At 43.6% G+C, this 15,491-nt stretch overlaps 1 protein-coding gene and 1 long non-coding RNA gene across 3 annotated transcripts; one reads left to right on the top strand and one right to left on the bottom strand.

Annotated features, from left to right (window-relative positions):
- Nucleotides 1–3,712: 3,712 nt before the first annotated feature.
- Nucleotides 3,713–8,568, bottom strand: LOC135263211 (uncharacterized). 2 transcript variants are annotated; one of them, XR_010332414.1, is made up of 4 exons: nt 8,305–8,568; nt 6,929–7,020; nt 5,501–5,580; nt 3,713–5,006 (listed from the first exon to the last, which is right to left on the bottom strand). It is a non-coding gene; the product is annotated as an uncharacterized LOC135263211 (long non-coding RNA). The 2 variants fall into 2 exon arrangements; XR_010332413.1 differs by lacking the exon at nt 6,929–7,020.
- Nucleotides 8,569–9,551: 983 nt separating this feature from the next.
- On the top strand, nt 9,552–14,771 carry LOC135263210 (E3 ubiquitin-protein ligase RNF26-like). Its single transcript, XM_064350936.1, has one exon. The coding sequence runs from the start codon at nt 10,419–10,421 to the stop codon at nt 11,769–11,771; it is 1,353 nt and encodes a 450-aa protein (XP_064207006.1). The 5' UTR covers nt 9,552–10,418; the 3' UTR covers nt 11,772–14,771.
- The last annotated feature ends 720 nt before the right edge of the window (nt 14,772–15,491 follow it).

Below are 15,491 nucleotides of genomic sequence, written 5' to 3'. Positions count from 1 at the left end.
CCCCCCTTGCCAAACCTTCCTTGTTGCCATGGGGATTCTCGGTAGGCCAGCCCAAAGTGCCTATTGTGCTGTGCATGTCCTCTATGAGTTGAGCCATTGTTTGTAGTGCGTGTGTATGTGTTGTAACTGGGGGATGGTGGTGGGGTGGAATGGGGGGGTTGTGTCTCAGGCCTGATGGGGGGTAGGGTAGCTGAAGCTAGTTCCTAAAATCTCTCCATCCCTTCACAATGATGGGGTGGGGGGGCTGTGCTGTGAGGAGACTCCAACTGCTGATGGCAAGCACAGACCCTGGGGGGCAGCTGTTTCCATGGCAATCCGTGGCGGGTACAATAATTGACTAATGAATCATCACAAATACCTTGGCCTCATCAACCCCATTGCATTGCAGGGAAAGGGAATGGGCGGAGTTTGGCCGTCCCAGACACAATGGCGTGACAAGGGCGGGGCATAAGATGAACCCAGGTGGCCACCAGAGAAGCCAATGCCACGCCACAAAATAAAATTACCATGGCTCTTAATCTTTTGGTGGCAGGTCAGTTTACATTAATGTCATTCCTCCCTTATTGGACTGCCTCACATCATGCCTGGATGCAAAAGAATCAGTGAGTCAAAGAGGAGGTTTCTTACTATACATTCAGGAAAATTCTGAGAATGGAGGATGAGCTTTTGAGTATTATTATGGTGTCGAAGCACAACCATGTCATCTTCATTTGTTTGTGTGAAAATCCTGTCTTTCAAAGTACAGCACACTTTAGATGAGATTGTGGTATCCTCACTTTGACAGCAAGCTCCCCTCCTTACAGTGGGTAGAAAAAGGCAGAACTAAAACAGCAAGCACTGATTTCCATCGTGGTCTAAACTCCTTGTTACATAAGGTTGTGTAGGTGTTTGAGGGTGAGAGACTCGAACCCTGACCCAGCTAGTCCCTGAATGGTCGCATTCCTTTGACCACATGTTGTCTCGTGGGCTCGGTGTGGCGAATTTTCTCGGGGAGAAAGATTGTTATGAGGCAGTCACAGTTTCTCTGACAGCATCTTGTGTGTGACAGACAGCAGCCTTCACAGTCAAAACAGTGAAATCTTAATGTTACATGGCACCATGACAGGCTAGAGCTTCCATGTTTTTGCACATTGTGTGGGTTTCACTGTCCCGGAACTGTCCTTCCTTCTGGAGCCTCTGTGAACTGGTGAGCTGGCTGCGATACAAAATGCGCTTCAGTTATCTTCCCCAGTTGAATTTCCCTGATATTCTGTCTTTTTTTCCCACAACCTTGCCTGTGAAAAGCAATTGAGATATGCAATGATCACAGCATTGCTGAGGGTGACAGGGCTGCAGGTTCTAAAGAATAATGGGCCACACCCTAACTTCATTAGGCTGAATTTCCCAAGTGTGCTCCTGTCTAAGAGACCGTGACTGTCATGGAATCGGTTCAAATGACCAAATCATGTTCTGTGAAATGCTGAGTGGGGCTTTTACCTCTGGGTGAACATAAACAAGGGTCAAGGGAAAGTGGTGGGCGAGCGTGCGGTGCGGTCTGCCTGTAACTTCATATTCCCTCATTGACTTTGGCCCTGAATGATGGCCTGCAAAGAATTAAAGCAATCAAATAATATGCATATTACATCTTTGTTAAATAAATATATGTTATTTATATCACAGCCTATTACAGGTTGTTATACAGTCAGAAGTTTTCCAAAGGGAATAAAAAAAGAGGAAATATACTTACTACAATGTAGGAAAAACTGAACCCATAAGCAGGTGATGGATCTGGACACCTGGAAAAATTACAGGAAACAAAGAGAAAACCAAAGGACTTAAATATATTAAGGCACTCGTAATAAAAACAGTGTAGCCTAGGAAACTGGCCTTTGATTGTGGATTCACGAGGGTGCTGCCATTGTACCCTTGAGAAAGGTATTTAGCTCGAATTGGTGCAGTAAATATCCAGCTGTATAAATGGATTGGCTGTAAAAAAAAAAAATATATATATATATATATATATATATGTAAGCAGTGTAAATTACTGTGGATTAGAGCATCTGCTAAAGATCGTAGTCTAATGTAATGTATTAATATAGCACTTGTGCAGGATCCCCTGGGCTGGTTTGGTATGCAGGGCCTCAGGGTGGGTTCTGACCGCATTGCATGCCGGGTGATTTCAGCTAGCTCCCCGCTGACTGACTGCGTTACCCGTGCTGCCCCTTCTCTCACTCTGCGAGCGTTATGCATATCCCTTCAGTAACACTGGCAGGCTACCAAATTCAACAAAGCTCCAGATGGGAGCCGCGACGAGGCGTCCGCAAAGCACACAGAAATCATGCCATCTTAATTAATGGAGGGACAAGAGCATCCAAAAGATGCCCCGTATATAGCACTGGCCTGTGGAGTGGCTCTTACTTTGAAGGTCAAAACAGATAGCAGTGTTACAGCTCAGCCAAAACTGCGTATTTTTCTTTGCGTTCGTTTTTTTAAGGAATCTTCTGTTGCGACTGCATTTCGCTGCCATTGATTTCCTATGTGCACAAGGCCCTTCACATGCTGAATCCTTTTTATATTAGAAAGGAAGGGATCATATGATGCTGCAAGGCCTGTGCGGTAGGAAGCAAACAATGCATCAGCAGGGATAAAAATGGAAAATCGGCTGTAATTGCTATCAGTGTAATTGTGCCATTCTGAGCTTTTAATTTTATTTGCGGTTGCGCCTATTTATATCTATACTGTGTCTATATCAATAGATATCCAGACATAAACAGAAACACATCGCTAGCCTCAGTTTAATTGATTTATGTCTGTGCTGTATGTTTTGCGAAATCATCCAGCTGCTCTCTGATTCTCCTTATTGGAATAGAATATACTGCAAATAGACTGAACGAGGGTGGCACAGTGATGCAGTGGGTAGAACTGTCGCCTCACGGCAAGAAGGTATTGAGTTTAAATCCTGACCAAAGGCCTTTCTGTATGGGGTTTGCATGTACTCTCTGTGTCCTCATGAGCCTCTGTCGGTACTTTCCAGGGTGTATTCCAGGTAGACCAGATATTGAGCTTAAACAATGCAGTCCAGTCTTGGCCCCTTGCTGTGATGCGTTATTAAGTCTCCTTCTTCTCATTCACAATATAGACTGTGGCCTTGATTTAATCTACTTTTGTCCTGAATCTTGACTCGCACCTAAATACAAATGTTATTTTTCCCCTCACAAACACATCTGGTGAGTTCAGCAAATGCTCAGATCAACAGTACAAAGCTGTTTGTGAATAAATAAAAAAAGGAACTCATGCATGTATTTGCAAATAAAAGAATATATTGATTGAATCTTGGCTACAGTCACATCACAGTATTATGAACAGATGAGAGTGTAGGCGTAGACAAGTGTAGACTTTCCTATTGAAAATTCAGAAATGGTCAGCAGTGTGTACTGTAGATAATTACTGTAGCCCACTTAATGTAAAAGAGCTTTTACAATGTAGACTCAGTACACACAAGAGTTAATCTGGCTCTGATCTTCCTTACTGCAACTGCTGAACAGAGACCCAAAGCACATCTGTCTACCATGTATGCAGTGGCACTAATGGCAGGCAAGGAGCTGTGGTTAAGATTTACAACTGAAGCAGAATGACAGATTTATATTTTAACTGGATAGCATGGCTCTATTTTATGTAATGTCATGTTTCAGGGTATGTTCTGCATTGTTTATTGTCAAACAGTTTGAAATAGTTAACAGGGGATTGCTTATTAACATTCCAGATAAGGCACTGCTGTTACACCCTTGAGCAAGGTACTTAACCTGAATTCCTTTGTTAAATATCAAGTTGTATAAATGGATATAATGTAAAAAAAATATTTAAAAAACGCTATCCTCACTGTGATACACCAGGTGCCTACTGTGACAGGCACTGTGACCAGTTGTCTTCAGTAAGAGATTATTATTTTCCAGTTGACATGTCATGTCCTGTAGTACTGTGTGGATGGTAAAAACGGTTTTAAAAAATGTACAATGTATAAGCCATTCTAGGTCAGGGTGCGAAATACAGATCTGGCAAGTAATGAAATAATATCATTGTGCTTCCATTGTACTTTCTAATGCTCAGTCACCCTGGTGATATTCGTATAAATATAGGTTTCCATTATGACCCTAAATGTTCTGATAAATGAGTCTGTGAGTCTACACTGGCAACCTGCAAGCTGTCTGGCCCACAAATAGGACATCGAAAGATGGGTTTGATGTCCATTAATGAGCATCTCTTCCTAATACCCTCGCTCAGGCTCTGAAGGCTCATATTTCAAAACTCACACAATCATGGAAATTCTGTCTCAGATTAATGCTGTAGCAGAGTCCACCTCATTACATTCTATTGCCTGCGCTGATTAGACAATGTATATACGTGTATACTGTACATGGTACATTGGAGGCATAAGTCAAAAGTGATTTTCTCTTTGCAGTGATTCACATTTAATGGAGGACTACAAAGCCTCCTCTATGGCCATGCAGCTGGACCTATTAAGGATCAGCACAAAGAAGTCTAGTGGATTAGTTCCAGCAACTGGATTAGTTCAACTTGAAGCACCCTTTGGGTAACCTTGTGGCCTTTGCATTCCGGTCTTCCGTCCAACAGCTCTTTGGACAGCCCAGTTATCGGGCTACAGAACAGTTTTCATCACCTCCAGCGGGCCTCCTGTGTGTGAGGCTGGCGGTCATGCAGTGTTTGGTGGTGAGAACATGGAGGAGGTTGAGGGCAGATTTCAAGGCTATTTCATGGGGGGGAGTGGGGCAGTTTTCCCCCACTTCGGGCTGAAGGAGAACAGCAGCTGCATTGGAAGAGAGAGAGAGACAGACAGACAGAGAGAGAGACAGGGACAGAGAGAGAGAGTGAGAGAGAGAGATGGAAAGTGGCAGAGAGAGACAGGGGGAGAGGGAATGAGACAGAAAAGGTGGAGAGAGTGACAGAAACAGATGGAAAGAGAGGGACGACTGGAGAGTGAGAGTAATATGAAGTAACAGAAAGAGATACTGAATGAGAGATACATAGAGGGGGAAGGGGTGGAGGAGAAAAAGGGAAATGGCAAGAAAGAAACAGACAGAGAGAAAAAAGAACAGCTGTCAGTGAAGAGCATGTGTGAAATAACAAAGGAAGAGCCACACGGGAGAGTTTCTAAAGGAATCACTGATGTTTTCATTCTTTCACCCTTTTTACAGGAGCAGTCCTGTGCTTGTGCACTACAATTCTTTCTTCAAAAGACATGAAATGGGGATTTATAGAATCTTTACAAAAATACATATTAAAAACAATGGAGTGTAATTTCTCAATAAATAAAAGTCAGCAGTGAAACTCTTGCCGTTAAACAATATATTAGACCAGACCTGTATAGGCCCATTAATTAAGATGCTCCATTGAAAGAAATCTAATAACAATTATGTCTTTCAGCCAATCAGCCAAAAATGCTGAGGTGTAAAAAAAAAATCTTACTGAGCCTAAGGGAACCACCATAAAATTCTGAGCTCACCTTCCAAAAGAAAAATGTCTGGGTGGGGATGAAGATTTCTGTTGAGGGCATACGTCTAGCAAGACCAAGCGCAGGAGCAGCTGTGAGAAAGCTGGACATTAAAAACGACACTCTGCACACCATGTTGCATTGAGATTATATCATTTTGCATTGGGAAGACAAAGCTTGCAGGGCACTGCTCCTGAAGGGACTGTAACAAGCCAGACGTGTTTTTCACCACTGCGCAACCAGACATTCAACCCCTGTGATATATGACTGGGATGCTTTCAGAAGACGGAGATGAGAGAGGAAAACAATGTGTGTTCAAAAGGAGGTTTCAGGCATTTACAGACGTCCTGCCAGCAAGGCGCCTTCGGGGTCAAATCGCCGATTATTCACATTTTGGCCGAAAGATTTATAGAGTCATACTGACATACTAGCTACCCATTAGCACAGGAATGCCCCAGTCATCGTCATAACTACAGTAGGCCAAAACAGAGAATGGCCACAGGCCAGGGCAGGCTTCATTCTTGAAAGAGATGATTGCGGGTTCTTAGACAAAAACTTTAATATAAAACAGTTTCCATGGTAATGTTCCAGGCTCAGTCAAGAAGTATACTGTATGTTTCGTTTTTGTTTCCCAAATGGCACTTTTGTACTGTAGTTTTTGCCCAGGGCCATCGCTAGTAGGGTGAAAGGTGGTGACAATGTAGGGGCCCACAGCTTGGAGCGGTGGGGCACAGCTGGAGAGGTCCCACAAAAATTCAGTTTGTTTTATTAAAAAAGGAGGGCCCAGAATTCTTAGCTACGCCCCTGAATTTGCCTATGCAAACATGACTGAGCACATCCTGAATACATGGCACTGGTATTGCATCTATGTCTACAATATCCATGCACACATTTAAAAAAATATTTTTTTTGTGACCATATCAGGTTTGGAACATCAAAATGCAATATTTTAAATATGTACATTTCTTCACCCAGAAGTACTGTCCAATAATATTATCATACTGAAGTGCATTAGTTTGCAGTTACTCTCGTTATTTACACTTTACACAGTAGTTTTTGCCATAATGACTTAGTTGGAGTAAAAATCATTGGCCAAACAAATAATAATAATAATAATAATATGACATATAGATAAGATTATTTTGTGTGTGTTGGTTACTTATTTTTATTAAATTACACACAAGTTTGCCTAATTTCCTAAATGAATTGAGAGAAATGCATTTAAACTGAAACTAAATTGTTTATGCCAGTTCTTGGCAAATTCCTCCATCAGTCCATCCATGGTTTATTTTAATTTCCAGAAGTTTTAATTTATTTGCATGTGGTTGATGTTGCAAGCGAATTTGGATAATCGTCAGCCAGATACATGTTCAGCTGATCCTGTCTGAGTGTTTCTCCTCCAGCTATAGCACAGAGCGCAGCATCAGGTAAATCCCTCACCTCCTTTGCAGAGCTCCTCACACCTGGTTCTCCTGAACTGTGTGAGGTTCTCCTGAACTGACTATTCAGAAATCTATGAAGAATGCCAGAGGCTAACAGAGTAAGGAGACAAAAAATTTAATGAGATCCATGGCTGAATAAGTAAAAAAACAAAAAAACAATGAAATCTTTAATCAGCGTACCTTCACTATAAAAATAGTAGATGCTACAAAAAATGTCAATTATAAAAAATTATTTAAAATGGTCAGGGTCACAACAAATTGTTTATCATTCTTTCCAAAAAGTTATAGTTTAAGTTTCCTTGTTTTCAAGGTTTGAAATGTTAGGAAATTATGCTTATTGTACACATGCTAATAAACTGATTACCTGAAACAATGTTGGTCACATCCAGTCACAACTGTGAACTGAACTAAGAGAGATACTGTATGCTGACCCTAGTCTATAGGAGAGATGTTGCTGCAGGTGAGCAAAGACAACATCACTGAATTACTGTCTCTCCATTTCAATATTTGGTATAGAATGGGAGAAAAAAACAAAGCCAGTTTGCAATAGCCTGCCAATTTTTCTTTAAAGTGAGAGACACAGCAGTGTAGCCTATAATGCAAAACAAGAGAAGCAGTGCAAAAACTGACAAACGATACAGGACAGCTGGCCATTGATAGGCCACAGAACTCTGACCCTGAAATTCTCTCCTGAGTATTATCAGTGCCCAGAGAAAACGATGCAAGATGCTCTGTTAGCGGTAATCTCATTGGCACAGAATGGGTTGCTCTTGGAAATCAGTTGGACCAGCAAAACCAAGGGTTTATAAGGTTATTTATATACACAAACACAAGGGGGGAACAGGGAGTGAACAATTGCAGAGCACTGGCATTGCTAATGACTTCATCATAAATATAGTTATTTATACCGAAACAGGCAAATAGGATTATGGTTGAAGTAAAGCAGTTGTGTAATGGAGAATATTATGTTAATAATAAGTCTCACAGGTCAAACAACGGTTGATTTGACTGCAGAAAAGTATGAGAGAACAGCTTGAAGGAATACTGTAAGATGGGAAACGGGAGCAAATTTACAGTCAAGTATGTAGCGGTACAAAGATAATAAATGTAATGCCTTTTTAAAATATGAAAACAACGCTAATGTAATTGCTGTTTTAGCACAATGACAATACAGCTATCTACAGCAAAAACCAATGAAGCATATCACCAAAAATAAATGGGAATGGGTTTATAAAAATGCATGATGAGGAAACTAATATGGACTTTACCTCGGTAACTGAAAAAAGTATCTGTTTAAATGTTTCAGCATGTACCATTTGTCTTTCATATGACAAGTTGTAATGAGTGATGACGACTGTAAAGATTGCAACTTACCGTACAAGAAATGCTGAATTTGAAATGCTCAGAATGCTACCACTTAAGTGTGTTCTGTAGACATGTAAATGGATTTCCTGACACACCAGCCTCCATTGTTTACACACACAGTCCAACATACAAGACCATTTAAGGAAAATCAGCAGTTGATGTCACCAAAATTTCCTACAGTAATTGAAGTTATACATTGCAGAATATATGCTGGAAAGATATTCTTATACAGGAAGACTAGCAGTTTTATTGGTCTACACCAGGGGGTTCTCAAACTCTGGGGGCACACCTGTGTACACTGGTTTTTATTGCAGCCAATAACTTGATCAATTAGTATTGCTGAAAATAGGTGTTTTAAGTTCTTTCAGAACATTTCCCTTAAACTTATCTTAATTGCATTCAGGTTCGCTCACTGATTTAAGTTCATCAGCCAGACGTCAACACATTCAGCAGTTTGGATTTGACTTATTTTACCTGAGCCTATAGCATTTAAACCAGTGTTGATGAATCTAATCTGAAAAGGGCCAGGTTTTTTGTTTTAGCTCAGCACTACAATGCCTGATTCAACTAATTAACTAATCATGGTCTTCAGTCAAGACCTTGATAAGTAGGATCAGGGGTCTTGGTGCTGGGCTAAAACAAAGGACCTGCCCCCCAAACTTGCCCTTTTTGAATAAGACTGGACATCCCTGATTAAGACAAATAAAAAATGTAAACTCTCTTTGAAGACATCATTTGGAAAATTACAAAAAATGAAAGCATGAGTTCTAATTGGCTGATTGACTGATGAAAACTGAGTCTGAGAAGCCTTGGTCTACATCAGTTGTTCTCAAACTCGGTCCTGGGGGACCCCTGTGTATGCTGGTTTTCATTCCAACCTCAACAGCAATCCCAGAATTTTAACAAGCTGTTAATTTTTCTTAATTAGGTGCTTTTCATGTTTTAGAGCTGGGGTTCCAGAAAGGGCCAATCACTAGAGTCATTGCTAAGCACCTTGATTCGTAGAATCAGGATCAGGTGTGTGCACCCACACTGGCCCTTTCTGGATAAGACTGGGGACCCCAGCTCTAAAACAAATAAAACAATAAATAATTCTTAATAAACAATGCTGCCCAGTACCTTCTGATTAATGTATTAAAAGAACACAGCAAGAAAAGACTAAAAGAAGTCACAAGAATTGATTGCTCGACCAGACAGATACAAAGTTACAAATTCACCATTAATTTGTGGTCGGATGAGTTATTTTCCTACTCGATTACTTTCCCCTGATTCAATTTCGACAACTCCAGCTTCGACTGTAAAGGCTGTATAAAGTAAAAACATGGCAGCGACCAATCCAGTTAACTTTAACTTGCTAGCCTCAGCCAGAATTATAAGCTTCGTTTGCGATTTACGGTCGGCATTTGGTAGCGTTTATGTGATTCTTCTATCTTTATACAAATGGTATACAAATGGGGCTTAGTCCAGTCGAATTGTTTATATATTGTTAGCTCGATATGTCTATCGCTGGTTAATGCTACTTAAGTTGGCTAGCTAGCTAGATAGCCAAACGTCTTCTTACTTTGGGGAGACTTAACATTCTGTGTTCAAACGGCTGTCTTGCTTTTGGAAAGTAATAGTAATCGAATTTGTGAGAGTACGATTTGTTTGTTTTTTCCACACTTTTCCCTTGGTAGCAAGTCTAGCTAACTATTCTCAGAGTTAGCTTGCTAGCATGCTGTAAGTAACAAGCTAAATAACGATAGCTAACGTTAGCCGTGTTCTTATGATCTAACGTTACTACCTAGCTAGTTTACTACTTACCAAATAGGTGTGCTAACATGCCATATAATACGCTATATAGACTGGTAGTAACAGTATATTTTAGAAAGCTCTATGAAAAGCCGATATAGCCAGCTAAATTTGAAACTGTCAAACGTGTAGCTAGCAATAGCGTATGTGATACATGTTTCAGTTTTATTGTATCTACATAACGTATAATGGGAATCTAGCCACATGGCACGTATAAAGGCTGTTTGTACTTTTCAATTATAAAGAGAGAGAACTTGGTAAATTTGCAAGTAAAGCGATCACAAAATTTTTTTTGTCGTTGAACCGAGCCGACGTTGCTGAACGTACAGAACATGGGCCTGATATATTTCGTATTCTGTGCCTTTGGGAAGTTATTGGACATATTATGCTTCGTGCTGGATTTGAACTTTTGGGTGGTAAACTCGGCGATACGGATGTTGACCGGTGTAGTCTCCTTCCTGCACAGCCTGCCCTCGCTGCTGTCCAGCTCCGCCGTGGAGTGCTGGAACCTTGTTTTGGTTTGCGTCCTCACGGCCGCTGAAGGGCTCGCGAGCGCAGCCCAGGGCTCTTTCCACGCGCTGGGAAACGGACTGCAGGCTCTGAGCGGGGTGTCTGAGAGCTTCAAGATGGCTGGCCACCTGTCCTCGCACGTGCTGCTGCGCACCAAGGAGCTGGTGCACCGCGGACTGCTGTCAGGGCACTCGGTGCTACGGCAAGCATGCGAGGGCTGCGGCATCGCGCTCAGCCTGGCTATCTACTTCGTCAACACCGTTGTCAACATGCTACTTATCAGCACACAGAACTGCCTTGCAGCAGTGGCCAGCATGTGGGATGTAGTGTCTGGCCCGCTGCAGAAAGCATTGGAGCTGGCCCTCACCATTCTCACCTTCATGTACAGCAGCCTGGTGGCCGTCTCCGTGCTGCTCTGGACCCCTTTCAAGCAGGCCCTGGAGTTTTTGGGCTCGCTCGGACACGTCTTCGTCACCGTCTTCCTCCTCAACGTGTATGGCCTGGTGCTGACCCTGGCCGTGGTCCTCGCCGTCACGGCGATCTACCTGAACCCGCGGCTGTCCCGGCGTGCGGTGCAAGGCGCCCTACGCTACATCAGCACTGTCCCCACCCTGCACCGGCTGCAGAGGGCGCTGTACCGCCTGTACCTGCTGGCTCTGGAGCGCGCTCAGACGGTCCTGGAGATGGGGGTGTGGCAGCGGGCGCCGTGGCAGGGCAGCCAGACGGGGCAGGACGGCGGGGGGGCGGCAGGGGGCAGGGAAGGGGGCGGCGGACGGCCAGAGGGTGACCCGAGGCTGAGACCCCCGGGCAGCCCGGCTTCTCGCGCCCGGCACGCCCCGGATCAGGGTGATGTCTCACCGGCCCGGCAGCCCCTGCCGGGCACCACGCCGGAAGATGACAGCCTGGACCCCACCCAGCCGCGCTCAAGTGCGGACAGGCCCCTGCAGAGGCAGCACCCCCCCACGGACAGCCTGCTGACCCTGCTCAAGGAGCACGAGGAGCGGAAGAAGTGCGTCATCTGCCAGGACAGCGCCAAGACGGTCCTGCTGCTGCCCTGCCGGCACCTCTGCCTGTGCCGCGACTGCACCGACATCCTGATGCGCCAGCCCCTGCACCAGCACAGCTGCCCCCTCTGCCGGCAGCCCATCGGCCACATCATGGACGTCTACCTCTGAGGCGGCGGGCCGGAGCGCTGAGAGGGCCAATCTCAGGTTAACAGGGCCTGTTTCCACCAATGGGCGATTGTCATGGGGTTTTTTTTAAAAAAGAAAAATTGCTCTCCTTTTAGAGTGAGTGATGTTTTCCCCACATCCCGCTCCGCCAGTGCTGTTACCGGGCAGATTTCCCCCTGCTACACGATCGCCCGCCTTGGTCTGAGTTCTGGGGTGGAAACCTGGGAGCGCGGGTCACGGATCGACCCACAGGACACGCTTGCTGTATACGCAGTTCTGGTGTAGATGTGCAGTGTGGAAACCACGGTCATCACTGTCGATCCGTCACGGGAGAGCTGGGGTTGGAAGCGGTCGCCCCTGCGTCTCCCTCACACTGGTACCCATGTGACTGTTACAGTCCAGGTCTGTGCCGTTAGCTTACAAGCCTCCTCTTGCCTGTCCCACATCCAAACACGGCATGAGCTTAAGGTGTTAATCAGACAAGCTCCAGCTTGCTTGGTGTGGTGGTCCCAGTGCTGCTGCTTCTTCGCACCTTGCTGTATTTTGATATCCCTTATGGAGCAGCTCGTCTGATTGTTTTGTACATTGGCCAAAGCTTTACATCACTCATTAGCAGACGTCCAAATAATTATTTTTCCTGCTTTGAAGCAAAATAATTATATTAAAGGCTGCCAGAGAAAGAAGTTCAATGCAGCACATTTGCCAAAATGCGGCATCTGACTAAAACGTAGGCTTGTTTATGTCTAATAAACAAAACAACTAGAGCTTGGCTGTGCCTCTACTACGTCTGATTTAGCGGGAATGAAATCCGGTGATGACAGGGCTTCTCATGAGGACATTTGTTGTTCCATAGACCCAGTGTGTGGGGCTTTTTTCACTGTTAACTGACCACCTGCGTCTCTTCACCAGTTCAGGAGGTTATAGTTTTACAGTTGTTTCCTGATGAAAGGGAAGTTGTTAATTATTTTGTAAGATATCTTAAATATGCAGCCCCTCCTTCTCTAGATAAAATGTGTCCAATCTATGATTTTGTTTTTCTGGCACCCAAAAAGGGTCTTTTGTGTGGCTGAAGTGGTTTATAATTGATTCACAGCTTATTTCAACATTCCAAGCTCTGTGCCAACTTGACCTAATGCGCCCAATGTTGAGTATAATGTTTCTTTCACTGTGGGTCAGTTTTAGGTTTGCTTGTGGACAGCGTAAAGGACCAACAAGAAATCCAAATCTGGCCACCCAAATGACTCGAAAATCCTTCAAGTCGCTTCTTAGTGTGGATTGCTTTCTGACAAGCAACACTTGACTAATTAAACACGTGACTAATTATTGGTCCATTCTAAGGTACCAATCTTTGCCTACCATAGGCTGCTGTCTTAATGGTCAGTGCTGATTTATTACAGCATAACAAATATTGTGACAGATCCAACAGTATTAGGGCCCATTTACATGGCTGCTGTGTCTGTGTTTTTACTACGTTTGTGTTGTTTTTCGGTAACTCATGAGTTTCGTGATGGAAAGGGGAAATTCACTCAGGATGTATGAATTTAGTTCAGTTTATGTTTGTTAATGTACTTTAAAGAGGTTTGTCTCTAGATTACAAGGTTAAAACATGAACTAGCTGTATAGGAGAAATGTTGAGGAGGCATTTAGACATTCCTGAGTGAGGTCTGGTTGTCTGATAATGACAGTCTTAGGTGATAAAAGAAGCACATGCTGTTATAACACTGGGTTCAGTTCCCTGGTTTTGGCAGGGGATGCAAGTTTTGAGCAAATATGGGTCTTCTCTGAGCAGGATCATGCACACCAGTCTTTCCTACTGCGTTCAAAAACTTGACTACATTTAATGGGTTTAGTGTGGTCTTGCCTCCATCTTTCACTGAAGAGCTTTGCTGCTTATCCTCAACCTTGGTCTCTGGCACATTTATTCCTTTTTTTTGCTGCTTTTTTCTACTCGAAGGGAAGAAATCTCATTCTTTACCTTGTTGTGATTCCTGAAGGTAAACTCTGCACTCTACTCTTTTTAAAAAAACATTAAGCGTATTGGTGAAATTTGTATTTTGTTTTCCGCTTGGAAGAATGTGGAACTATTGAAACTGCTCTGTTTCTGTATTGGTCATCCTATTTTGCTTTTCATTTTTTCAATTTAATTTTGCCGGCCAATTTTTTGCCTAATCTTATTTGTACCTTTGCTTTCTGTAGCAAGCCAAAGAGTTGTCTTATATATAATTTGGTTTTTATGTCAAAGTTGTCATGTTCATTTGTAGAGACAAGTCATTTAAGCTTTTATTACAGTGGGTTTTTGTTGTTGTTTTTTTGTGTTTTTTTTTTTTTTTTGAGGACCACAGTTGATGGGGTAATTCCTTTCTTATATTGGACCAAGCAAAAAGTCCAGTAGAGACCACACACTTGAAAAGAACAAATTGAGATCAATTGCAATCGTTTGTTCTTTTCAAGAGTGTGGTCTGCTGGACATTTTGATTGGTCCAATATAAGAATTATAAGAAAAATAGCGGAAAGCTATTGGTTCTCTTGGATCTCATAGGCTGTCACTTTAATCTACCTGACACAGTATTAAATTTATACATAACCACTCTTGTCTATCCATTGTTACATATTGGAGAGCAGTGCACATTTGTCTGAGAAGAATAAATTGTTCAAATGAATGTCACAGTTCACATATGCTAATGTTCCAGGTTCTTGCAGTTTCCTTTAATAACAGTGAAACATTCCAATAGTTTCATATGCACTGTATGCTTGGTTTACAGTATGTTTTTTAGACGCTACCAGAGATACCAGAGTGTATTTTGCCAACTAAGATCATTCTAACCCCCTTTGTATTGTAGTTTATTACTGCCTTTATTTTACTAAACTGCTGCGAACCTTAGGCTGTGACATGTTGTGTGAAGCATTTCATGTATGTTTTAAGCACCACAGTGAGTTTGGACCTTTGAATGTGACAGACTAACTTGCAAAACCGTGCAATAAATGTACTGGCTTCAAAGTGTCTTTGAGTGTTTCCGTGTCATCGTGTTAAAATAAAATGGAATGAATGAGTGCGTCTTTGGCGTCACCGCTGTGTCGTCCACCCAGGAGCAAAGAGCACTGCGGGCGAAGTGCTCCAGGATGGGGGCGCACGCTCATTATGTGCACAGCCCTTCAGTAAAGCTGCGCAGAAGGCATGTTCTGCCTGGCTCCTTCGCATGCTCAGACACTGGATGGAAATGCTGTGACTTAATCGAAGCTACTGCAGTATATCGAAGTGACATTGGAAGAAGTGACTGGACGAGGGTGCTGTATGGGTGGGCCCAGGGTCCGGGTATTCGCGAAGAAGTCCGCTGTGCCACGGGTTGCTATTGAGGCCTGCGGGACGGTCGCTGTCTGGGGAAAATAATCAGAGCTTCGGTTTCCGTTAGATGGGACCCAGCAGGGAGGGAGGGGTTTTTTGGGGGAGGGGCCGGGGCTGTGGTTGGGGGCAGAGGGAGGGGTGTGAGGCTCCCGGAGGACGGCCCCGCATGAACAGTGGACGTGCTCCACTCTCTATTCTCTGGGCTGGGGCAGGACCAGCGGGGCCACGTTTTAAAGTCTTTGTTGGCTCTCGGGGAGATAATTGGCCAGTGGGAGGGTACCGCAGTCCCTCCGCCCCAGGCAGAGAGACGGCGTCGGAGAAGGGAGGCGAGACTTCCTGTAACGGCAGTGACAGCTGTAAGATAAAGCCCCTTCGACATC

This window comes from Anguilla rostrata, chromosome 9, assembly GCF_018555375.3.
Source record: "Anguilla rostrata isolate EN2019 chromosome 9, ASM1855537v3, whole genome shotgun sequence".
In the NCBI taxonomy this organism is placed as follows: Eukaryota; Metazoa; Chordata; class Actinopteri; order Anguilliformes; family Anguillidae; genus Anguilla; species Anguilla rostrata.
Note: the sequence above shows the minus strand (reverse complement) of the source record. Positions and strands in the feature narration are given on the sequence as shown.

Excerpts from the sequence above, each read along its gene's own strand:
- LOC135263210 (XM_064350936.1), top strand. The coding sequence starts at position 10,419 with ATGGGCCTGATATATTTCGTATTCTGTGCCTTTGGGAAGTTATTGGAC.